The sequence below is a fragment of the Pinus tabuliformis genome, chromosome 2_2 (assembly GCF_031772625.1).
Source record: "Pinus tabuliformis cultivar Carrire ecotype Pingquan chromosome 2_2, CPIR1, whole genome shotgun sequence".
NCBI lineage: Eukaryota > Viridiplantae > Streptophyta > Pinopsida > Pinales > Pinaceae > Pinus > Pinus tabuliformis.
This window is the reverse complement of record NC_142300.1, coordinates 1,055,471,937-1,055,498,853: the sequence shown is the minus strand read 5'-3', so window position 1 is coordinate 1,055,498,853 and position 26,917 is coordinate 1,055,471,937. Positions and strand designations below refer to the sequence as shown.

General features: G+C 36.0%; 1 protein-coding gene across 1 annotated transcript; it reads left to right on the top strand.

The window, feature by feature from the left end:
• Positions 1 to 22,513: 22,513 nt before the first annotated feature.
• On the top strand, positions 22,514 to 25,097 carry LOC149197030 (transcription factor SKN7-like). Its single transcript, XM_089405717.1, has 6 exons — positions 22,514 to 22,941; positions 23,096 to 23,262; positions 23,387 to 23,533; positions 23,677 to 23,796; positions 23,938 to 24,511; positions 24,659 to 25,097. The coding sequence occupies exons 1-5, from the start codon at positions 22,668 to 22,670 to the stop codon at positions 24,013 to 24,015; spliced, it is 786 nt and encodes a 261-aa protein (XP_089261843.1). The 5' UTR covers positions 22,514 to 22,667; the 3' UTR covers positions 24,016 to 24,511; positions 24,659 to 25,097.
• The last annotated feature ends 1,820 nt before the right edge of the window (positions 25,098 to 26,917 follow it).

The following is a 26,917-nucleotide window of genomic DNA, read 5'->3' as shown; positions in this document are numbered from 1 at the left end:
TGATGAGGGATAACCCGCTTCTGAATCTTAGGGTCAATGGAAGAGGTTTTAATGACGAAATTAGTGAGATTTTTAGATAGTAGTTTATAAGCAGATGGAGATAAGAGTTCTAGAATTTTGGCATTATGTCAGAGGTATTCATTATAACCAATATGTTCCCTTTATTAGCTTTCAAAACCAAGATTTCAGGGTTATTATTAAGCTCATTGATGGTGAGAAATCCCTCTTTAGAAAGGTTAGGCCATGGGAGTTTTTCAATTTTTAAAATTCTTCCACATTCTTATCTAAACTCTTTAGCTTCATGAGTTAGCAAACCTTTTTTAATGGACTCAATAGAGCACATAATGTCTTCCACCAAGATTTTGTGGGGTGAAATGGCGAAATTAAAGCCTTTTTCTTACAACTTGAGGGTGGGGGGTTTAGGTGAAGGGAGGAAGTGGGGGAATTAAGGTGAACAGAGGAAAGGCTTACTACGACAAAAGAAAGGATAAAAGGAGGGAGGCTAGGAGACTTCGGCTAGCTATCATGCAGAAGAGATGGATCAATTAAGGGGGGAAGGGGGGGAAGGTAAGGAGAGAACATTGGGAAGAAGGGTTTAAATGATTATCATGAGAAGCGGAGAGGGTAAGACAAAGAAGAAATGGAAGGGACGAGTCAGGGTTAGGTTTCAAGAGGAAAGAAAGATGGTCAGGATTAGAATTAAAAAGCGAAGGATGAGGGTTAGGAGAGCACGAAGGCTCCTCAATGGATCTGCCACCTGCCTTGGAAGTTAGACAATGACAGTTTGAAAAAATTAAGGGGAGAACGACTGAGTCTATGGAGAAGGACGAGGAAGTCCCGCCTTGGATATCAACTGAGGTTGATGGATCAATAAGTGAGGATGAACCTCACACCTAAGAACTAGATACAATGTGGGAATTATTGTCAGGGCACAAGACAAAGGGGGATTTTAAGTTTGTTGCATAGTTAAGGATACAAAGATTGAGCACTTGAGCCATATCATTCATTGGTGCAGACGCTGTAGATTGGGACTTGTTGAAGAATGGTGGCAAGCTGGGGGGATATCACATTAGGGAATTAGAGGAGGAAATAACATGATCTTCCATAGAGGCTACAATGTGGAGGGGGTGAACCCTAGACGAGGCATATGAAACACTATGGACACAATAAGACCTAGAGGTCGATCGACCACTCTTTTCCACATTTTAGCTTAGAGCTTCCCGAATACCTGAGTCTCATTCAGACATACCTCTCCATAGAGGTTCAAAATATGTGTATGTATGTTTCTATAGATCATGTTCATGTTGAATATTAATTTTTGGATTCCAACAATGTGCATAATTTGGGGTTGTCCAACGTCTAGTGGATTCGCTACCCAATATCAATTTTTGGATTTCAATAGTGTGTAGAATTTGGGGTTGTCCAACATTTCTGGTGGATTTGCTACCCATCAACAGGGACAAAAGCAAAACAAAGTGGATGCAAAAGAGTGACAAAATAGTTATAAAGAGAATGAAAATTCGCTACCCATCATCAGGGACAAAAGCAAAACAAAGTGGATTGCAAAGGAGTGACAAAATGGTTATAAAGAGAATGAAAATTTGCTACCCATCATCAGGGACAAAAGCAAAACAAAGTGGATTGCAAAACAATGAAAAAATGGTCATAAAGAGAATGAAAATGAGAAGTGTCAGCACCAATGATATGAATGTTAGTATTAATATTAATGTTTAATTAAAATTAAAATTTAGAGATTTTTAAACTGAAAATTTTATATTAAAAATACCAATAAATTATAGAGAATTGACCATAAATTCTAAAGTATAATTTGAGAATTTTTAAAATATAATATAAATTATTATTATAAAGAAATTGAGGATCTTGATGGATTAGAAATATTAAATTATTAATACATTACCAAATACTTGAAATAATAAATTAAGATCAAAACACATACTTGAACTAATAAATTAATATTAATAATTAAAATAAAGAATAAAAGAGTATGATAACATTTCACTAATCACACAATTGAAAAATTAAAATAATAAAGATATAATGATATAATAATATTATTGAATAAAATAGTATGCATGTCAATTCGTTAACCAAATAATTGAAATTTGAATTATTTAAAATAATAAAAATATAAAAATATAAAATAATATTAATATTAATATGAAGGGGCATAATGTGATTCCAGTCTTAGTAGATGTAGAGTTAAGATGATTTGGTTTAATTATCAATTATAATTATAATTATACTTATAATTATTAATTTTATGTTTCTTATTTTATTTTGAGCAAGTTAAAATAATTTTTTTGGTTGGTCAAAACGTTTTTATTAATTCATTTAAACTTTACAACATGTCTGCGCAATATTCATTGTTCTTCCAATCTCACCCCTACTAGAGTTGTTGGCTAGAAGGGAAGCACAAAACTAATTACAAAGTGCCAGAATTACAAAGAATCCAAAAATGGAATGACCAAAATGCCCAAAAGACCTTTACGATAAAGAGACAACCCACACACATCAAGGAACAAGAGGATTTGTCAGAGCTAGATTATTCGGTTCGTTACTTGATGGATTTGGAGGCCTGTGTTCACCATAGACATTAAATTCTAAATGACCTAATCTCCCCTACATGCACTCCATTCATTCAAATAGTATTTGCTAACCTCGAATAAGTGAAGCCAGCCAATCTTGCATATTCCACTCATTGTGTTGCAAATCATTCATGAAGCTTATGACCTCATTTTAGTCATTCCGACGATTCTATCCTAACTATTCTAGGAAAAAGGTGGTGTGCTGCAACTGGGAATCCAATGTGTCAAAAGGGGGAGGAAGAACAGCACGACCAGGAGAAGGGGTATGATTAAAGGCCACTTCCTCCTCTAGCTCCACTTCCACTCGACCATCTCCCCCCCTCCACGACTTCCCCTCTGTGCTTAGCTCTTTTCCCTCTCGACCCTATCCCTCTTCGCGCTCTTTGACGTTGCCTATACATTATTAGGCCAACCCTAGCCCACTAAAAACCACACCTTACCTCTAGCAATACACAAAAAATTGGCAGTACCTCTAGAGCCATGTACCTAATAGTAAAGTTCCCATAGAGCTAAGACAAAGCCTCTCTTAAGAAATGAAACCTTGGTAAGAGCTACCACTTCTTTCTGCCAAAATACCACCACAGATTGGCACTAGCCTCCTCCCTTCAATGGCTTCTACTCAGACCAAATTAACACAACATCCCTCGGAGTGGAAGTGGTACTCCCGAAGCTCTGAATACAAGTGAAAAGACCCAATTCGGCTAGACCAAAGAGAGATTGTCGTCATCAACAACATGATGGGTATTCCCACTTGTAATTGAATTACACAAACATAAAAACACCTGGAACATAACACTAGGCTCTCCACACTTGAAACTATGCCAACCTCTATCTTTGACTTCTGGTTGAGAGCCTTTGAATTCCATACCTAACTCCCATATAACCAAGAAACAAGCACGACCAAAAGACTCCACCCCCTGAATGAATAAAATGATTACACTAAGAAGGCCAAAAGAGAAGCTAAGGATGCTTACCAAATTGATTGAAGTCAAAAACCATCACAAAAATTCTCCTCCAGCTACCAAATTCTGTGTGTGTCTTCCCCGCATTGAGCTATTCCAATGGCACAACAAACCCCTGTTGGCATTATGATACAGGTGTTGTCCTTGATGGAAACTCACTCAGATGAAAGTTCACAGTGCAACAGGTCAACAACAAAGGATTACAGATCAGACTCCAAAGAATGAAGAAAGAGAGGTATACGCTAGTTCACTTTGTCCAAGGTGCGTATACACGTGGTTTAACAGAACAAAAGTAGCGTATAACGTATACACACACTTTCACAGGAGGAAAAGCGTGTACATGTTGGAAAACCAAGTTTTTGGTCCAAGGTATTTGATCCAAGGTATTTTGGTCCAAGGTAATTGGTCCGAGGCATTTGGTCCAAGGTATTGACCCTAGGTATTGGGTCCAAGGTATTGGTCCTAAGTGGTTTTGGTCCAAGGTATTGAGAAAGGCCTAAGAGTATATAAGGAGGAGAAGATCATTAGGCCAAGGTGTGCAAGTAATGAGATTCTAAGGAATACTTCTATCTGAAGTATATATTATGTTGCAAGGTTATGTTTGGGACTAGATCTGAAATTTTCATGTGCACCTTGAGTTCAACATTGGATTAGGAATCATGAGACTTGAAATGACTTATTCTTGAATGATCTAATATTGGTTGAGACCAGATCTGATGTTTTGTGTTTGTTCTATTTGTTATCTATCATGATCTGGGTTTGACTAAAGTCTGGAATTGCAGCAAAGTTCTGATCCAAAATTTGTAGATCTGTACACAGGTTCGTCTTGGCCAAAGCGCGTGTACACGCAGGTTCAACTCTTCCAAGTAGCGTATACAAAAAGAAAAGCTTTTGTTCGGATCTGGTTGATCTATCTGATCAAATTCTGTTGTTTTATTGTTGTTTGTCAATGAAGTCCTCTTAGATCTGAACATAGAACTATTGTATAAGGAAATTGAGTCTGATTGATTGAGAAGGAAGGGTAATCCCTGCTGCTATCTATTTTGAACTCTGTAATATGACAATAGATCTTCAGAATGTCACTGATTGGTACAGTCTGTGGTTTAGAAGTGTATGATTAAGTATCTTTAGAGATATACGCAGGTTAGATTAAAGGAAGTAGCGTATACACGCAGGTTAGGTTCAACAAAGTAGAATATACACTCTAATGCATGATTTTTGAGGTTACAGCTGGTTCTGGATGATGATGCATGGTTCTGGGTTCAACACAGTGTTCTGGTGTCAGTGATCTGATTGTTCAGATTAACTAAATATTGGTTGATGTAGTTTAAGTTTAAAAGGATTTGATGGGTCCAGTGTGAAAATTTGATGAAACGTGGCCTTCAGCTTGTGGTGTTGTGATCTAGGAGTATCCAGTCTGAAAATTCATGAAACGTGGTCCCTGGTGGAAGAGTGGAGTTTTCTGTAGGTTGGTACCTACGTACTAGTAAACATATTGGCTAGTACAAGAGCTAGGGGGTTGTAGCTCCCTTCCAGTAGAAGTTGGAAAACGAGAGAAGGTTGTAACCTTCTGCAGGTAGAAGCCTGTGTACTGGTATGAGTCTGCACCAGTACAAGATTGTAAACAAATTTTCTTATTATTAAAAGAAGACAAAGACGACAACAGCAGGTGGTTTTTACCCACATTGGGTTTCCACCTTAAATATTGGTGTTCATGTGTGTTGCTTATGTGTGATGCTTTATTCTGCTTTTACTGCACTATCTAATAAATCTCTGATATACTGGTTTAAGCTCAACACATGATAAACTGTCTAAATCACAAGTTCTCTGCATATACGCTGGTTTCTTTAAGCACAGTTACGTGTACACACTAGTTCACTTCACTAAAGTAGCATATATAAATCTATTTGGGAAATAAAATTATTGATTTGATAATATTGATTCACCCCCCTCTCAGTATTATTTCCAACAATTGGTATCAGAGCAGGTCCTTCAGAAGAAGCTTGATCTCTTGAAGGGAGATCCATCAACATGAATAATCAAGAAAGCATGGGATCCATCAGACCGCCAATCTTCGATGGAAGCAAATTTGTTTATTGGAAAATAAGAACCACAACTTATCTACAATCACTTGGAACGGATGTCTGGGAAATTGTGAAAGGAAGATATAAATTTACAACAACAATTCCTACAGATACGGCAGGTAAAAAGCAATATGAAACCAATGCCAAAGCTGTCAATACTTTATTAGGAAGTCTGTCACAATCAGAGTTTGTCAAAGTCATGCAACTCAAATCAGCCAAAGAAATATGGGACAAAATCGTTCTGAGCTACGAAGGAGACTCTCAGGTAAAACATGCTAAGCTTCAAACTCTCAGAATTCAGTATGAAACTCTTAAGATACATAGTGATGAAAACATAGTTAGTTACTTCCTACGTATAGATGAGGTTGTTAATTGTATGAAGAATATGGGTGAAGAAATTAAGGAAGTTACCTTAGTTGAGAAAGTTTTGAGATCCTTGTTTGCTAAATTTGAATCCAAAGTGTCTGCCATAGAAGAAAAATAGGATCTACAGAATATCACTATGACGCAGCTTCACAGAATCTTAATTGCCTTTGAGATGAGAAAAGGAGGACCATCAGATATGAGAGAAGCCGCATTCAAAGCTTCAACAAAAGGAAAGGAAGAACACAATGAATCAGGACATATTTCAGAAGAAGAAGATGAGGTAAACTTTGTCAAAAAGCTTCAATGGGGTTCTGGAAGGTTTAGAGGTAAGTTACCCTTCAAATGTTTTTCTTGTGGCAGAGTTAGTCATTATGCTACCAGATGTCCTCATAAAGATAAATTTGAAAAAGGAAAGGAATATGCAAAAGGGAATAGAAAACAAGTTGTGAATAAAAGGAGTTACTATACTCATGAAGATAGCGATGGTTTATCTAATAGTGATGAAGATGAAACTGGACAAGATTACAGACTTCTCATGGCTTATGATGATGATAATTTTTGGGATGCTTTAGAAGAGGAAGACCTTCATGAAGAAATATCTAAACTCAAAATATGTTTAGAAGAAAAGAATATGATTATAGATACCTTGACATACCAACTTGCTGAAAAAGAAAAACACAATGAAAAACTTGAATGTGAAATTGTGGGTCTAAGAAAGGATCTTGAGAAAATGAAATCTCTCAATCTTATATTTGCTAAAGGATCAGAAACTTTAAATGAAATTATCAAAGTTCAGCGTTCTCCTTTGATAAAGACAGGTCTTGGATATACTGAAGAAGCATCTCAATCACAGAAGTTATCAACCTCCACCAAAAGTTATCTTGATGCAGCAAACACTAGTGAACAATATGACAATCGTCAGCAAAGGCATACAACAGATCACCAGGTAAATCAGATTCAATTTACTCCAAGGATGAATAGAAGCCACAACCAACCTCAAGTAAATCATACTCAATTTGCTTCAAAGATGAATATCAATAGAAACTACAATCACCAGGACAATAGATTCGATAGTCACGGGAACTTCTTTAATGGGCAATGTTTTTCATGTCATAATTTTGGACACAAAGCTACTCAATGTGTTGCTTACAAACCATCATGACTAGAGAAGCACAAAATCAAATGAATGTAACAAGGATCAAGAAAAGTTCCTATAATAACTTATCTCTTCTTGAAAATGAAATAGAATGCTCAATCTGTGACACTTTGGTCATGAAGAATCTGAATGCAGGAGCAAATTTCAGCAAACATCTCAAAAGGAGCAAACTCCATTAAATCCCAAGATATGGAGAAGGAAAGAATCTCAAATAGAAATATGTGGTATAGCCTTGTATGCAGAAGGACAAGAAAATCAATAGTACATTGACAGTGGATGCTCAAAACACATGACAGGTGACAAAGAAAAACTTCACTCATATAATGCCTTAGAAAAGGAAAATAACGTCTCATTTGGAAATGACACTCCTGCTATCACAAAAGGTAAAGGCTCTGTTTTCTTGAAAGAAAAGGGTAAAGCTAGAAATGTTATGTATGTAGATGGTTTAAAGTATAACATGTTGAGTGTCAGTCAAATGTGTGATCAAGGAAATGAAGTGGTGTTTCGATCAAACGGATGTGTTGTTCGTGAGCTTGATATAGGAGAAACTGTGATCAAAGGTACAAGAACTCCAAACAACTTATACATACTCAAGGGAGGACAACAACAGTGCTATCTAAGCAAAAATGATGAAAATTGGTTGTGGCATAAAAGATTGGGACATATAAGCCTTTCTCAAATAAGAAAAGCATGTAGATTCAAGGTTTTTCGTGATCTTCCAGATATCAGCATCCCAGAAAATACAATATGCAAACCATGTCAAATCAACAAACGAACCAGAGTTCACTTCATGGAAAAAGAAGGGTCAACTAGTAAGCCTCTTGAACTTGTCCATACTGAATTATGTGGACCATTAAGGAAAAAGTCACTTCGTGGAGAAGAATACTTTATTTTATTCATTGATTATTTTTCCAGAACGTGTTGGATAGGTCTTCTAAAGCATAAAGATGAAGCTTTTGAAAAGTTCCAAGCCTTCAAAGCTTTGGTTGAAAATGAATTAGATCGAAAAATCAAATGCCTCAGATCTGATCAAGGAGGGGAATTTACCTCGGATGAATTCTTTGACTTTTGTGAACAACATGGAATAAAAAGGCAATTCTCCATCGCAAGGACTCCTTAGCAAAATGGTGTGGTAGAAAGAATGAACAAAACAGTTCAACAAATGGCTTGAGCTATGCTAGATGAATCTGGAACTCCTGCAACCTTCTGGGGTGAAGCTGCATTTACTGTCGTAACTATTCTCAACCAAGCAAATGTTCGGGTAAACAACACTCAAACTCCACATGAACTTTGGTATGGTAAGATTCCTACTGTAAAATACTTTAAAGTTTTTGGAAGCAAATGTTATATCAAAAGGACTGATGAAAAACTTGGTAAGTTTGAACCTAGAGTAGATGAAGGTATTCTTCTTGGTTATTCTTCTAGAAGTAAAGGATATAAATGTTGTAATAAAAGACTTGGAAAAATTGTTGAAAGCTTTAATGTTGTAGTTGATGAAGCATGAGAAAATCCAAAACAGATAAAATCAATAGAAGATTATGACAATGAAGAAGAAGAGGATTATTTTCCCACATCAAATTAGAATCATATTGAAGAAGAAACTAATGAAGCACCAGAAGAAGAGAAACTAATGAAGCACCAGAAGAAGAGATAATGGTGGAAGAAAAGACCCCGTCCAGGTATGTTTAGAAAAATCATCCAGAAACTCAAATTTTAGGGGAAAAAGAGGCAGGTGTACAGACAAGAAGAACTATTATAGGGACCTCAAGCTATCTAGCATTACTATCCTCCACCGAACCTCAAAATGTAAAAGAAGCATGCAAAGATGAATGTTGGGTCAAGGCCATGGATGAAGAACTTGAGAAAATTGAAAAAAATGATACTTGGGAATTAGTTCCTAGACCTCATGATAAAAATATTATAGGAACTAAATGGATATTCAAAAAAAAGCTGAATGAAAATGGAGAAGTCATTAGAAACAAGGCCAGACTTGTTTGTAAAGGGTATGCTCAACAAGAAGGTATAGATTTTGAAGAAACTTTTGCACCTGTTGCCAGACTTGAAGCCATAAGGATGTTTCTTGCTCTTTCTAGCTTTCAGAAATTCAAAGTATACCAAATGGATGTAAAATCAACCTTCCTAAATGGAGATTTAGAAGAAGAAGTTTATATTGAACAACCAGAAGGATTCATTCTTGGAAATGATGAAAAACTTGTATGCAGACTAAAAAAGGCCCTCTATCATCTGAAAAAGGTTTCAAGGGCCTGGTATTACCGCCTTGACAAATATCTACACCAACAAGGTTTTACAAAAGGTTCAATAGATATAAATCTATATACAAAGATTGAAACTGATAAATTGTTAATTATTATTTTTTATGTTGATGATATCATTTTTGGTAGCAATGAAGAATCCATGAGTCAGAATTTTGCTTTAGTAATGCAGCAAGAATTTGAAATGTCCTTGCTTGGTGAACTTACCTATGATCTTGGTCTACAAGTTCAACAAAATAAAGATGGTATTTTTCTTTCACAAACCAAATATCTCAAACAGATCTTGAAAAGGTATGGAATGGAAGATTCTAAACCTGTATGTACCCCAATGTTAAGAGGATGCAGTCTCAGCTCAAATGATGAATCAATAGCAGTACATCAACCAACTTACAGATCCATGATTGGCAGTCTGCTTTATCTAACAGGTACCCGACCTGACATCATGCATACAATAGGAAAATTTGGAAGATTCCAAGCAAATCCAAAGGAATCATACCTTCATGCAGTCAAAATAATTTTCAAATATCTTCAAGGAACTCAGGACTTTGGTTTATGGTATCCTAGAGATGTAGATCTTACTCTTCATGCATATATAGATGCAGATTGGGCAGGAAGTGTTGATGACAGAAAAAGCACTAGTGGTGGTGCATTCTCTATGGGTTCAAGGTTAGTGTCTTGGTTCAACAAGAAACAAAGTTCAATTGCTTTATCCACAGCTGAAGTAGAATATGTGGCTGCTGCATCTTGCCGCGCACAACTACTTTGGATGATGCAAACCTTGCAAGACATTCAGATCACATATACTTCACCCATCTCCATTTTATGTGATAATACAAGTGCCATCAGTATTTCAAAGAATCCAGTCACGCCCTCCAAGACCAAGCACGTACCCATGAAATACCATTTTCTACGTGAACAAGTGCTTGAACAAAAGGTCAAATTGGAGTATGTTCCCTCCAAAGAACAAGTTGCTGCTATATTCACTAAACCATTGCCTAGAGAAACATATGAATATCTCATACAAAAGCTAGGAGTAGTTGCTGCATCATCCTGCTATTAAATATATTTTTTCAGAGAAAGGTTATTATATGCGTGTTTCATGAAGTATAGTCGCGTACACACGCGGGTTTCTGTGGGTCAAGGAGCGTATATGTTTTTCCGACACAAAAAATAATGAGGCAGGCTTTGATATGGGTGCTCTGTTTGATATTGATGATTACAATCTATTGATATGCTCTGTTCATTAATTTTTATCTAACTGACAAAGATGCCTTGATCATTGACTTGTTAACAATGCACAGGTTCAGGGGGAGCATTAGCCTTCACTCGCATTCTGCATTGTTGGCATTATGGTTGCTGAGTCCAGCTATGGCTTCAGATATTTATACTTTTTGTTGCTTAAGTCATGTAAAAGTCTAGGGTGTGATATGTCTTCTCATACATTTGAATGAGTCCTATTGAACAAATGATGTAATTTGTATCCCCACTTTGCATGGGATGGATGATGTAATTATATTTCTGTCATGTATAAACATTTGGTATATCCCCACTTGGTTGGGAGATGGATGTATGTATGCGTCATTGGTGATAGGAAGGTCATACTCACATAGTTGAGTTATAGAGTCATGTTATTCTTTTGGAGAATATTTTTGCAGACTCTGCTTGTGCTCAGGGGGAGCATGGATGGTTTCAGTGCATCTCAGCATGTACAAAGGGGAGCTCAATCAGAGAATTCAACATGTACTCAGGGGGAGCATAAACAACATAGGGGAGAGAATATCTCGGTTTGTCCTTTGCCCTTGATGTCAAAGGGGGAGAGTGTCTTGGTGTTGTTGTTGCCATCAAGTCCAAAGTGGGAGATTGTTGGCATTATGATACAGGTGTTGTCCTTGATGGAAACTCACTCAGATGAAAGTTTACAATACAACAAGTCAACATCAAAGGATTACAGATCAGACTCCAAAGAATGAAGAAAGAGAGGTATACACTGGTTGACTTTGTCCAAGGCGCGTATACATGTGGTTTAATAGAAAAAAAGTAGCGTATAACATATCCACTCACTTTCACAGGAGGAAAAGCGCGTACATGTTGGAAAACCAAGTTTTTGGTCCAAGGTATTTGATCTAAGGTATTTTGGTCCAAGGTAATTGGTCCGAGGCATTTGGTCCAAGGTATTGACCCTAGGTATTGGGTCCAAGGTATTGGTCCTAAGTGGTTTTGGTCCAAGGTATTGAGAAAGGCCTAAGAGTATATAAGGAGGAGAAGATCATTAGGCCAAGGTGTGCAAGCAATGAGATTCTAAGGAATACTTCTATCTGAAGTATATATTATGTTGCAGGGTTATGTTTGGGACTAGATCTGAAATTTTCATGTGCACCTTGAGTTCAACATCGGATTAGGAATCACGAGACTTGAAATGACTTATTCTTGAATGATCTAATATTGGTTGAGACCAGATCTGATGTTTTGCACCTGTTCTATTTGTTATCTATCATGATCTGGGTTTGTCTGAAGTCTGGAATTGTAGCAAAGTTCTGAGTCAAAATTTGTAGATCTGTACGCAGGTTCATCTCGGCCAAAGTGCGTGTACACGCAGGTTCGACTCTTCCAAGTAGCATATACAAAAAGAAAAGCTTCTGTTCAAATCTGATTGATCTATCTGATCAAATTCTGTTGTTTTATTGCTGTCTGTCAATGAAGTCCTCTTAGATCTGAATGTAGAACTGTTGTATAAGGAAATTGAGTTTGATTGATTGATTGATTGAGAAGGAAGGGTGATCCTTGTTGCTATCTGTTTTGAACTCTGTAATATGACAGTAGATCTTCAGAATGTCACTAATTGGTACAGTCTATGGTTCAGAAGTGTATGATTCAGTATCTTTAGAGATATACACAGGTTGGGTTAAAGGAAGTAGCGTATACACGCAGGTTGGGTTCAACCAAGTAGCGTATACACTCTAATGCATGATTTTTGAGGTTACAGCTGGTTCTGGATGATGATGCAGGGTTCTGGGTTCAGCACAGTGTTCTGGTGTCAGTGATATGATTGTTTAGATTAATTGAATATTGGTTGATGTAGTTTAAGTTTAAAAGGCTTTGATGGGTCTAGTGTGAAAATTTGATGAAACATGGCCTTCAGCTTGTGGTGTTGTGGTCCAGGAGTATCTAGTTTGAAAATTCATGAAACATGGTCCCTGGTGGAAGAGTGGAGTTTTTTGTAGGCTAGCACCTACATACTAGTAAACATATTGGCCAGTACAAGAGCTAGGGGGTTGTAGCTCCCTTCCAGTAGAAGCTGGAAAATGAGAGAAGGTTGTAACCTTCTGGAAGTAGAAGCCTGTGTATTGGTATGAGTTTGCACCAGTACAAGATTGTAAACAAATTTTCTTATTATTAAAAGAAGAAAGAGACGACAACAACAGGTGGTTTTTACCCACATTGGGTTTCCACCTTAAATCTTGGTGTTCATGTGTGTTGCTTACGTGTGATGCTTTATTCTGATTTTTCTGCACTATCTAATAAATCTTTGATATACTGGTTTAAGCTTAACACATGGTAAATTGTCTAAATCACAAGTTCTCTGCATATACGCTGGTTTCTTTAAGCACAGTCGTGTGTACACGCTAGTTCACTTCACTGAAGTAGCGTATATAAATATATTTGGGAAATAAAATTATTGATCTGATAATACTGATTCAGCCCTCTCTTAGTATTATTTCCAACAACCCCAACTCTCTGACTCACCAGGATCCTAAACCTGATGCGTCTGGCCTCCAATAACACCGTTGGTAATTCTCCACTTGCATTCAAGGATTGTTAACACAAAGTACCAAAATCTAAGGAGCATGCACAGGTTGATGGCCTATGCATACTCTTCACAACTAACACGACCCTCCCAATCACCCATAACCAAACTCACAAACATTTAGACTAAACTTTTCAGCCCACAAATAAACCTACCGTTTGATGTCTCGAAACTTCCATGCATTATATAATGCATGTTGCCAATTTGCCACATGTACCTTGGATAAAGTTTTGAGAGGGAATAATCTGGTTCCCAATCCCCCATATGACCATGATCAACCACCCCCATTAAACGGCCCAAGTCAAAATGTTAAACATTACAACATCTCTCCCATATTGCGCTGGAGAGCTTTATGTATTTTATTTTGATTGGGTCAAAATGTTAAACATTATAACATCTCTGCCATACTGGGCTAAAGAGTGCCTGTAAGCACAACAATTACAAAATTTTATTTCAATATTCTAGATCAATATTATGTATGTTTATAAATTTTGTTTAAATAAATAATTTGTAATTTAAGATTAAAAAAAAAAAACTTTAAACGAAATTATTGAGCAATAAAATTCAAAATTATTGTAATAATATGAACTCAACATATTATTGTAAAAATGAATTTAAGTGAAATAATAATAGTGATTATTTTTAACCATTCAAAATAACAAATTTTATTTCCAATCGCTAAAAATAAATTCAATTAACAAATATATATATATATATATATATAAAGCCGAGAGGTGCTATCGAGCCTAGTATGGAAGAGATGTTGTCATATCATGTCAGCCCAATATGGAAGAGATGTTGTCAGTCATGTTTTGTTATATTATGTAAACATTTTGACTCGGTCAAAATACATAATAATAATAATAATTAAAATATTTTGATTTTGTCAAATTATATATATATATATATATATATATATATAAACCAACCTAGATCCATCTTAACTCCATATCTACTAAGCGCCTAGAGATCAAATCTGAGGTGCAAACCTCTTTAAGAGTGAAAAGAGATTTGATCCTTCTCGACGTTTAATAGATTCAAAATTAATATCGATCTAGGATGGTTTAAATGTAACATTGTAACATAATTAAATCTAGGATGGTTTAAATGTAACACTGTAACATAATTAAATGATATACGATTACCGTTTTTTTTTTTAGATATGAAGGAATATCATTAAAATCCTCATTAATTTATCATAAAATTAAGTCCAAAGTTAGTTTAATTGATGACAATTTTATTATAAAACATTATGTAAATTATGAAATGGGAGGTTCAAATTCCCCAATTACCCTCAAGGTGTGATTTATGTCTACCAAAAGCAGGTTATAGTACGAGAAGAAGAAGGATATTTTTCAATATTAACAAGGCTAAAGATAATCTATGGGATAGACTGCCTCAATATCTAATTCTGCATTCATCCCTTTTACTATGGAACATGAAAATGAGTGCTCTCAATTTCTCAACAATCCCCTCGTTGAATAAATTATCCCAAGAGTTGGTTGTCATGATATTTACATAACTATCCCTATTGTCCTTGAAGACCTCATACTCTAAAATGAAATGCTTTTTTGTTTCCACTTTTTTGGAAGTGCAAAAAATACACTCTTTCCCCCCAAACTTATTTCGATCTTTTCCAACGTCTTGTTTCACGACAAAGTTTATGAGATTTAATTCTTAATTGCAATAAAAATTTTGGCTCTCCATGGGATATTGGCCCCTATGTATACTTTTTGATGATTACGAGTGGGATTAAACTCTTCAATATACTACTTTCTTTTTCTCCCTAGCTGTGTATCCCAAGTACGCTTGTGGAATTTATCCATAACAAAAGCCTTTAATGTTAGAAATCTGCTATTGGAAACAGCAAATGCTTTTAACGTTAAAGCAGTTTCTAATCTTAATGTGACCCGATCTAATCTTAAAGCATTTAGATCTTATCTTAAAGCAGTTTCTAATCTAAAGCATTAGATCTTAAGCGTTGAATTGGTATATGATGGACGTACCAGATTAGAGTTAAATAATATATAAAGGATTGGGTCCTCTCTCTCCCACACAAGAGTTGTATTCTTCTCCATCAAGAAACACATAAAGGAAGTGAGGGCAAGAGGAGAGAAACCGAATTCTGAGAAGAAGACAGAAGACAGAAGACAGAAGATGGCAGCCATTACATCTTCCGCTGTTAGTCAAGGTATGTCATCTTAAACAACATATTAAGTTCTGAATGTGAAATATTTGGTATTGATGATCTTTGGGCTGTTAGTAGCTATATTTTACATTTGGTATCAGAGCCACAATCAATAACTGAATATTTCCTATGATTGAGCCTTCGGGAAACTGTGGGGTTTCATGAAATGATCACGCATTCATGAGTCCTTTGACTATGCGCCTATTGACCCCTGTTTGCATCCTTTCGTTGTTAACCAAGTCCTGTGCATGCTTCACAAAAGGGGTTAAGAGCTTACCTCTAGGTTTTCGAATGAACCCATTTCAGTTCTCGAAGATATTAGGCCGCTATTTAGTGGCTGTAACGTGTTGAATTTTTCTTTTGACCAAGAGACTTACGACTGGCACTTATACAAATCAAGGTCATCGCTATAATTATTATAAGAACAATAGGGGCGCGTATTAAAATACGACTCCAAATCCCACAAAATTATGAATCCCGATGGCTAGCCGTTTCTGTGGTTCACTTCGCTGTATAGCCTGTCCGGTTCCATTAAAGCTGCATGCACATGAAACCCCATACTCCATTTCCTTCATTATTGTTTGGTGAATGCTCGAAAGCCATAATGACTGATCAGTATATGCTTGTTTCGAAAGTTATGTCATAAGCTTCTAGGATCTTCCCTCCTAAATAAAATAATTTTGGGTTTCTTTACATGTTACTCTTCACGCATGTCATGGATGCTATTCTTGGTTTATGATTAATATTATTGTGATGGCTTTGAAACAAACCGTGTCGATTCCAATTTTAAAATGTAACGCCCAATTGAAATTGAAACGCTGAATCTTTGCGTGGACAAAGGGCGAAAATCCCAAATACGAAACGTCCGAATCGTATACGATGCCTATACGGTAAAGCTTCAAAATTGACACTCGCTTGCACGCTTTTTAGAAGCTTTCCAATATGGGATTAGACCTGAGATATGGGATTGGTCAGAAACATTTTGATAAAGGGGATCACAGGGCAACTGTGTACGTCGTATGACTGGGAGGCGTGGCCTGTTCATTACTAAAATTTTCTCGCTTGCAAAAGTTGAGTAGAACTCCTGTAGGAAAGTTACTGTTTCGATTGACGTTTGAAATTTGGGCAATAAAGTAATTGCTCTATGACTGATTGTTTTGCATAAGGTATGTGTTATAAATTATTTATGCACATGAGATTTATGATTTTGTTAATCACCAAAGTGGTCAAAATCAGAATGTTGTTTTGCATAAGGTATGTGTTATAAATTATTTATGCACATGAGATTTATGATTTTGTTAATCACCAAAGTGGTCAAAATCAGAATAATCATTTAGTGCATAAGTGACATAATGATTATTGATAGAAATTGCCAGTTATAATAATACCAATTAAAAACTGGCGTCACTAATGATAGAACTTGAGAACTTACCCAAAGGAAAGTCTTGTTCTATAACTAGTTGACATGATGAGGTTTGATAGATATTTTGATTAAATAAATATTGATCATCCAAAGATGTCAGTTCTATTTAATTGAATATATTTATTACCTACTTATGTTTTGGTATTTAATTATGTTAAGTATAAGATAGTATCTACCCAAAGGAGTGCTATATTATACTATTATGTCTACATCTGAATTGCGTTAGTTATGAGCTTATAGTTATTTCATTTTTGATTTGCAGGTTATCTATCTTTCGTATGTTTTGAATCAAATTTAGTTGAAGCTCCTATTAATACATGGTGGCTTGATACTGGTGCTACAACTCATGTTTCCAACAATATGCAGGGATTTCTTACGATCCGAACCATAAATCCAAATGAAGATCGTTTTCTCTTTATGGGAAACGGAATGAAATCTTCAATTGAAGGCATTGGGACTTATCGTCTAATTCTAGAAAGTGGATATGTATTAAACTTATACAGTACCCTTTATGTACCTTCATTATCTAGAAACCTTATTTCCGCAAGTAAATTGGATATTTCTGGTTTTAGATGTATGATTGGATCTGGTTGTTTTGATTTATATAAGAATACTGATAATGTTGGTTCTGGTATTCTAATTGATGGTTTATATAAATTGAAACTGAATGACACTTATGCGAATTCCTTGTTGAATGTAGTAAATAATGTTGGATGTAAACGTAGCAGGTTGAATGAAAATTCTGCTTTCTTGTGGCATAAACGACTAGGTCATATATCCAAAGAAAGAATGATGAGATTAGTAAGTAATGAAATTTTGTCAGATTTGGACTTTAGTGATCTAGAATTATGTGTGGATTGTATTAAAGGTAAACAAACCAAACATAATAAGAAAGGAGCCACTAGAAGCAGCCAGCTTCTTGAAATAATACACACTGATATTTGCGGACCTATGGACACTCCAGCCTTTAATGGAGAAAAGTATTTCATCACTTTTATTGACGATTTTTCCCGTTATGGTTATGTCTATTTGCTTCATGAAAAATCTCAATCTGTGAATGTCCTTGAGACGTTTGTAAAGGAAGTTGAGAGGCAATTAGATAAAAAGGTGAAAATCATAAGGTCTGATAGAGGTGGTGAATATTATGGTAAATATAATGAGTCAGGCCAGTGTCCAGGTCCATTTGCAAAATTCCTCGAAAGTCATGGCATATGTGCGCAATACACAATGCCAGGTACACCACAGCAAAATGGTGTAGCAGAAAGGCGCAATAGGACGTTAATGGATATGATTAGGAGTATGATGTCAGATTCTACACTACCTAAGAATTTGTGGTTGTATGCTCTCAAAACCGCTAATTATTTGTTGAATAGGGTTCCTAGTAAAGCTGTTCAAAAGACTCCTTTTGAGTTATGGACTAACAGGAAACCTAGCTTAAGACACCTGCATGTTTGGGGTTGTCCAGCGGAAGCGAGAATTTATAATCCACATGAAAAGAAATTAGATTCTCGAACGATCAGTGGGTATTTTTTAGGTTACCCTGAGATATCTAAAGGGTATGTGTTTTACTGTCCTAATCATAGTCCAAGAATTGTAGAAACTGGTAATGCAAGATTCATTGAGAATGGTGAAGTCAGTGGGAGTACTAGAAGAGAAATAGTAGAAATAAAGGAAACAAGGGTAAATGTTACATTGCCTAGAATAGTTCCTCCATCTACTATTACTCCAAATGTTGTTCCAGCTGTTGTAGAACAGCATGATGATAATGAACAACATATAAATGAAGAAGTACTTCCTGAAGGAAATGACTTACATAATACTGATATGCATGAACCACAACAAGTAGAATTAAGAAGACCTCAAAGAAATCGTAGGTCAGCTATTTCTGATGATTATGTGGTTTATATGCAAGAATCAGATTATGATATTGGAATCAATAAGGATCCAGTTTCGTTTTCACATGCTGTAGAAAGTAAAGAGTCAAAGGAATGGATTAATGCCATGAAAGAAGAAATGAAATCCATGCAACATAATGAAGTTTGGGATCTCGTTGAGTTACCACATGGCTGTAAAAGAGTCGGATGCAAATGGGTTTTTAAAACCAAACACGACTCTAGTGGTAATATCGAACGGTATAAAGCTAGACTTGTTGCTAAGGGTTACACTCAGAAAGATGGTGTTGATTACAAGGAGACATTTTCTCCTGTTTCGAAAAAGGACTCACTAAGAATAATAATGGCATTAGTAGCTCATTATGATTTGGAGTTACATCAAATGGATGTGAAAACAACCTTTCTGAATGGAGATCTTGATGAGGATGTTTATATGGATCAACCTGAGGGTTTTTCTGTAGAAGGTAAAGAACAATTGGTGTGTAAACTTAAGAAGTCAATATATGGGCTTAAACAAGCATCCCGGCAATGGTATATTAAGTTCAATACCATTATTACATCTTTTGGTTTTAAGGAAAATACGGTTGATCACTGTATATACCAAAAGATCAGTGGGAGAAAGTTTATTTTTCTGGTCCTTTATGTTGATGACATCTTGCTTGCTGCAAATAATTTAAGTATATTGCATGAGACTAAGGAATTTCTCTCAACGAACTTTGAAATGAAAGATATGGGAGAGGCATCCTATGTGATTGGAATAGAAATATTCCGTGATCGATCACAAGGAATATTGGGATTGTCTCAGAAAGGATATGTCGAAAGGATTCTAGAGAGATTTGGAATGAGTAAGTGTTCACCTGGAACAGTTCCTGTATAGAAAGGTGATAAATTCAATCTCATGCAATGTCCTAAGAATGATGTTGAACGAAAGGAAATGGAATCAATTCCATATGCATCTGTTGTTGGTAGCCTAATGTATGCTCAAACCTGTACTAGACCGGATATCAGCTTTGCGGTCGGTATGTTAGGGAGGTATCAAAGTAATCCAGGAAGGGAACATTGGCAAGCTGCAAAGAAAGTTTTGAGGTACTTACAAGGCACGAAAGATTACATGCTCATGTATAGAAGATCCAATGAATCAGAGGTGATTGGATATAGTGATTCAGATTTTGCTGGATGCGTCGATACTAGAAAATCGACTTTTGGTTACCTGTTTATGTTTGCTCAAGGCGCCATATCATGGAAAAGTGCGAAACAGACTATCGTTGCTTCATCCACTATGGAGGCAGAATTTGTGGCATGTTTTGAAGCCACAATTCATGCATTATGGTTGCGGAACTTTATTTCAGGACTTGCGGTTGTCGACACCATTAGCAAGCCGCTGAAAATTTATTGTGATAACTCTGCAGCAGTATTTTTCTCAAAGAACGACAAGTACTCTAAAGGTGCCAAACATATAGAACTGAAGTATCTTGTTGTGAAAGATGAGGTTCAGAAACAAAGAGTGTCAATCATGCACATCAGGACAGAACTTATGATTGCAGACCCTTTGACGAAAGGGTTACAACCAAAACAATTTAAGGACATGTTCAAAGAATGGGTCTTGGTTGTATTAATAATAATTGATGTGTGACATTCTGAGCTCTTTTATGTGTTTCTGATATACAATTATGTGTCTCTTGTTTTAATGTAGTAGTACGTATTTTATGTAATTTTAAACAAGAAAGAGTCTTATAAAGATATTATGTTTAATCATTATGATATAAGACATTATGTGGACCATTATGCTGTTTTATATAAATTATGAGTATGAATTGATGGATTGCTGGTATTGTAGTATATGGAAGGGAATGCATTGAATTAATAGTGCACAACCGCCATAACTCTCAGCAATTTATCATAGTATGATGTTCAACACTTAATATTATGAATAGTCGGGTCAAGTGGGAGAATGTTAGAAATCTGCTATTGGAAACAGCAAATGCTTTTAACGTTAAAGCAGTTTCTAATCTTAATGTGACCCGATCTAATCTTAAAGCATTTAGATCTTATCTTAAAGCAGTTTCTAATCTAAAGCATTAGATCTTAAGCGTTGAATTGGTATATGATGGACGTACCAGATTAGAGTTAAATAATATATAAAGGATTGGGTCCTCTCTCTCCCACACAAGAGTTGTATTCTTCTCCATCAAGAAACACATAAAGGAAGTGAGGGCAAGAGGAGAGAAACCGAATTCTGAGAAGAAGACAGAAGACAGAAGACAAAAGATGGCAGCCATTACATCTTCCGCTGTTAGTCAAGGTATGTCATCTTAAACAACATATTAAGTTCTGAATGTGAAATATTTGGTATTGATGATCTTTGGGCTGTTAGTAGCTATATTTTACATTTAACTCTTTACTATTTGTGGGGCACATGTTCAAGCAAATATCCCATTTACTAAACCATTTGCTATTTTTGCTGTTTTGCCACATTCAACTCCTTTTTCTTTGCACAATATGTCATTGAAGACAACCTTAGGCCATTTGCCCTCTTCTATTCGCTCATTTTTTTTAAATATCTTATGAGTCGCACCATAGTAATTACTTCAATAGGAGCAACCCCCATTTCACTTAACAAGATATCATGAGTAAACTTTTAATTTTGAACTTCTTTATAATCAAATGTTTTAGAATTTTCTTAATTTGCTTCCATTGTAAGTCACATGTACTATTGGCCCATAGTTCACAACCATAGAGAACCACCAGAATCATTAAACTCCCAAAAAGAGTTTGAGTGGTCTTCCAATCCCATAGCTTTGCCTCTTTGTATTTGAAAGCATAAAATGTTTTCCAATCTCACAAAGTTCCTTTCTTTCTGCAGCCTTCCCAACTTAGATTTTGGTTGAAGTTAATTATGAGGTATTTGTAATCTGCAACTTCTCCCAAAGTGTTGCCTTCAAAGTAGAACTTATGCCGGCTATGCTTTTTTTGTTAGAGAAAACACCACTTTCGTCTCACTGATATTGACTTGCATCCCCTCCCTTCTACAAAAATGCTCAAGAGAAAGTAAGTGTTCTTGCAAATCAAGAGTAGATTTAGCAATTAGAATAAAATCATCCACATACAAAAGAAACCTTATAACAAACTTGCCCAAATGGATGCCATCATCTCTTTTTAAGTTTAACCATTCTTCAAGTTTGTCAATATATAAACAAAAAATGGTAGGGGCCAATGAACACCCTTGCTTGACCCTAATATCACTCCTAAAATTTTAGGAGATGCCAAAGTTCTCATTTTGACTTTCTCTTCCTCTTACAACCTATGAAGAGTTGCTCTAAGATGCATATGAACCCAAGTTCCCTATTTTGCTCCAAAACATATCCTTAAATACCTGATCAAAAACCTTTTTGAAATCAACAAAACAACAAAATACTTCCTCTTTAAACTTTTTCTATGACAGGGTGATAAGTGTTTAGGTCTGAAACTGTTAACCCTTGAGCACATTTATCTCTTTCTTCCCTGATCCCAAATGAAGTCAATTTTCGAATTACGAGATATCCTTTTCCACCCGATTTATATTAGATACGAAATAGATACGAGATTTAGATTTAGATTGCGCCTACGCTTTTCCATGTAGATTGGATGTCCTGGTCATCCTACCGCGGACATGACATTTCCTGGTCATCACGAAGATATGGCAATCTCTCTTTCTACATCAACAACACCGCAACCTTCGCCGTGTTCAAAAGACGTTGGGTAATGTCGTTAAGACAATGGGGATCTCGAGAATCTCACCTTTAGACGAATGTATAAACGACTCTATAAGACTGACTATTGTGGTTACCATACATCGCAGAAGAAGAGAGTGAATATTTGGATTCTACATCTTCTGCACAATCTGTTAATTTCTATCTATTTGGGTTTATTGAGATGGCTGTTCCTCAACATCTGTTTTTGGGTCATCAAGACCTAAATGGGACAGAGGGAGAAGACGTTCTGTACTTTTTGAGAGCAGGGTTGAACTGGGTCCTGCTGATAATGGGTGTTGTTCTGGTGGCTTGTTTGGTTATTTTTGGGATGGTTTGGAAGCGTAGGAGGACATGGTTTTATTGTGGGGCTATGCAGAAAGAGGATGCAAACCGGAGAGCTCAGGCGGCCTATTCCTCTAAAGCATTCATGACCAATGTATTGCCCAATACGAGAGGTAATTTTAGTTATATTCCTTCATTTACTGATTGAAATTGGTGCCATTTTTTTTTGGACTTAATTGAAATCGGCTGTCGTTTATTTGGATAACATTCAAATAGTTTGCCCTCCACTGAGATGGATTTCATTTGTTTTTAAACATGATGCAACAGAGTGTAGAGGAGCACACATTATGTGGGATGATTTCCACACTTTATCTCAGACTGAAACCAAAAGTCACAGAGTTATAACTGTAAAGCCAACAAATTCGATGATTTCTCAGGATTCTTGTAGCTCCCCCAGACGAATCTTGCTTGTGGAAGACACAGAAATCAACAGAGTAAGTTATATCGGGACTGATCCGTCCATTAGTTTTAAGGTAATCCTTGTGGCCATATAAGGCTAATTTTCCTAGAGCATGCTACTAAGACCTCATTCATTATATTTCACTGAATCAACCTCAGATAATTTTCGGGAAGGTGCTTCAAACCCTTAACTTGCGCTACGAGGAAGCTGAAAATGGAAAGGTAGCAGTGGACTACTTCAAGCAGGGCAGAACATATGATCTTGTGTTAATGGACAAAGAAATGCCTGTTATGGATGGGCATGAGGTATATAAGTTTTAAATCTTTAGACTTATACTTTGAAGTCATGTTTTATATTGCCTGAGCCTCTGAATTAGTCATCTCAACCAATCGCAGTTTTTACAGTTTTGGGTTCATTCTTATCACCGAAATGACTGCTTTTATTTCAGGCAACAAGGCAACTGAGATCAATGGGAGTCAAGACCCCCATTGTTGCACTTACATCAAATACCTTGCAATCTGATAAAGACCTCTTCTTTGAGGCTGGTGTGGATGACTTTCAAGCAAAGGTATGCAAATACCTGTCCGACAAGTTCTTTAGGTGGTGTGTATTCCATTTTGTTTATTTCTGAAATGATGTTGGATATTTGTTACCAATGCATCCAAATTCTGATTTATGTTTGTTATCTATATTATCTGGCCCTTTGCAGCCTCTGTCTAGGGACAGACTTGTACAATTGCTAGCTCGATACAGTGTTGAGGGTTGTGCTTCTAACAGAAGAGTTTGAAGAAAACCCCATTCAAGGTTTCATTGTATTATCCCATGGCTTCGTCATGACGAAAACAGTGCAGATTGCAGGTTGCCTACTTTGTAGGTTTCTGATTGCTGACGCGATAGGCATTATTGCAGTGCTTTGATCAAGCAATGAAGAATATGGTTTTAGGGTTTATAGGCATTTGCAATACAGTAATCCTCCTGTGCAACACTCTGAACTTTTCTCCATTTTGGGAAGGCAGGCTAGAGCTGGTAGTAAAATGTGAACAGGTTATGGAAAGTGCATCAACTGATTTGAAGGAAGGCATTATTTTTTCAATTAGGAGTGTCACTGTTGAAGTTGCAGCACTATCAAAGATCGAACATATCAGAAATTTGGAAATAAACTTGGATGGAGGAGTTTCAATGTTGAAGTTGCAGCACTATCAAAGAGCGAACATATCAGAAATTTGGAAATGAACTTGGATAGGAAGGATAACAGTTCTCACCCTGGAAGAACTTTGCCACAGGTAAAGTAACAAAATTCAAAATCAAAATATACTATCAATAATTATTCTAATTAAGATTTCTCTTTAAAATCATTAAATACAATGCATTTGTCCTGTGACATGTAGATGGATGCATTGGCAATTTCTAATAAAATGTTATAATTTCAGGAGTTCCTTCTCAATATCCAGTCAAAAAGCGGGTTTGAGGCACACTTATTGGCGAGAGGCTGGAATTAACTTCTCAATATCCATTTAAGGCGGGTTTGAGCCATACTCGTTGGCAGGAGGCTGGAATCAACGAGAAGACCATGAGAGGGCTTTTACTTTAAGTGAATCCGAACGAGTGGGACTTTGGTGGAAAATGCCCATTTAAAGCTTTCGCTCTTCCTCTACAGGGGTGGTGGCATGCACGTTTGTATCTGCCAAGGATTATGAAATTATGTTACCAATATTTTGGATGCTGGTTTTCCACAAATTCACCATGGTTATTCAAAATATGTTTTCATCTAGCTGTGTCTCCGCCAAGGATTATGAAATTATGTTACCAATATTTGGATGCTGGTTTTCCACAAATTCACCATGGTTATTCAAAATATGTTTTCCTCTAGCTGTGTCTCTGAAGGGCATTTTATTTTCAATTCCTTTTTGTTGAGCGGCATTTAACTTCAATAAAGTAAATTAAAAGGAAATGATAATGCATATAATTTAAAGAAATGAAAATGCATAAAACTAAAATTGAAAATGGACTATTTTATCAAAATATATAGAATAAAATAAGTCCAGGATTATAAAGATTATAAAAATTTGTTCTGCGCCAATGTCACTATAGCAGAGATTATTTTCATCAAACTCTACAGTGACCCAAACCTATTTTTATTTAATCTTTCTTGTGCTGAGGCATGCTTAAAAAAGTTTTTTCTCCCACTTTTCCAAAATTTGAATCTTCATTTCATTGTTCCTAATTTCTTCCATGAGATTTTTGGACATAAACTGTTCAACCTTTTCTCTATTTACAGTCCAGCTTAACGATAGGCAGCTGTTGGATTTGTTTCTTAATGCTTTGCACAGCTTAGGTCATCTCTATATCCCAGGCAAGGGTGTTCTTTTTCAATCTCTTTTGCAAAACATATATATCATTTTGCTTGTCCCTTATAAAAAGGATGAACATAATTAAGGCTCCCACGGAAGTGTTGAAGCCGAACTTAATCTCTAATTCCATAGGAGCACTTGGAAAAATATTCCAAAAGAAGATGTGGTTATAAGGTTATAAATCCATTTTCAATATATAGTTTCCAGAAATTAATTTTTGTGAGATTAGATAAAATAATTATATTTATGTCCAACTAATAATCACAAAATAGGTCAAAGGGATTGTTGAGTACAATTATGTCCATACAAAATGGGAGAATCAAACGGTCTTCTATGAAAGATACAATGTATTAAGTAAATCAACATCTGGTCTTAGCTGAGAAGATCCTGGAGCTAATAGGTCTGAGGATCAGACCCATCTCTCCTAACATCCGACGCTGAATGAATAACACTGAAGAAACTCAACAAAATCAGTTGGCCCGATAAAGAACTAGTGGCAAGTGCGAACTGTTTACTAGTAATCTCCATTTTATTTTCAGAAAAAAAATCCATTGTTGATTCACGTAAATGAAACATTGATTTAGATAAAAGTGTGATGCTTTATTAATATTATAATATACATATTATTACATTTGACCCTTGAAATCATCTTCCAAGAAGTCATTTGGACTCCTCATCAATCTCCATTCTCAGTTGTGGCTTTTTGCCTTTCACACACATGAATATTCCAAATTTACAGAATCCCCGGAGGATTACAATTTCAAAACTGCTTTTCATAAAAATGCTGCAGACGTTTCAAGTGTTCTTGCAGATTTTTTGAACATAACAAATCATCAATATAAACTAGTAGTTGGGGTAGATCTTTAAAAATATCTTCCATCTTCTGAAACTCATAAGGGGCATTCTTCAGTCCAAATAGCATTACCTTCCACTGATAATGGCCATGAGAAACATGCCATTTTGTGCCTATCTTTTGGATGGATTGTCAAGTCGATTTTGCTAAAAATTTATATCCTTCGATTTTCTGCAAAATTACAAATTTGTTGGGCAGTGGATACCTGCTATTCTACAATACTTTATTTAATGGCTTATAATTTATCACAAGTCTGGATTTGCCTCTGTTTTGTTTCAAGTTCTTGTTCACATAGAATACTCTGCAAGCCCAAGGGCTTTTCGAGGGTTCGAGCAACTCTTTTATTTCTTGGTGATAATTGTATTTCGCTAGGACTCATCAGTGTTGCAAATGATTTTTGTTTCAAGTTCTTGTTCACATAGAATACTCTGCAAGCCCAAGGGCTTTTCGAGGGTTCGAGCAACTCTTTTATTTCTTGGTGATAA

Bases quoted from the DNA above. Each gene is read 5' to 3' on its own strand.
- LOC149197030 (XM_089405717.1), top strand. From the start codon at position 22,668: ATGGCTGTTCCTCAACATCTGTTTTTGGGTCATCAAGACCTAAATGGG. The intron at 22,942-23,095 runs GTAATTTTAGTT...ATGATGCAACAG, and splicing joins TGTATTGCCCAATACGAGAG to AGTGTAGAGGAGCACACATT. The intron at 23,263-23,386 runs GTAAGTTATATC...AATCAACCTCAG, and splicing joins AAGACACAGAAATCAACAGA to ATAATTTTCGGGAAGGTGCT.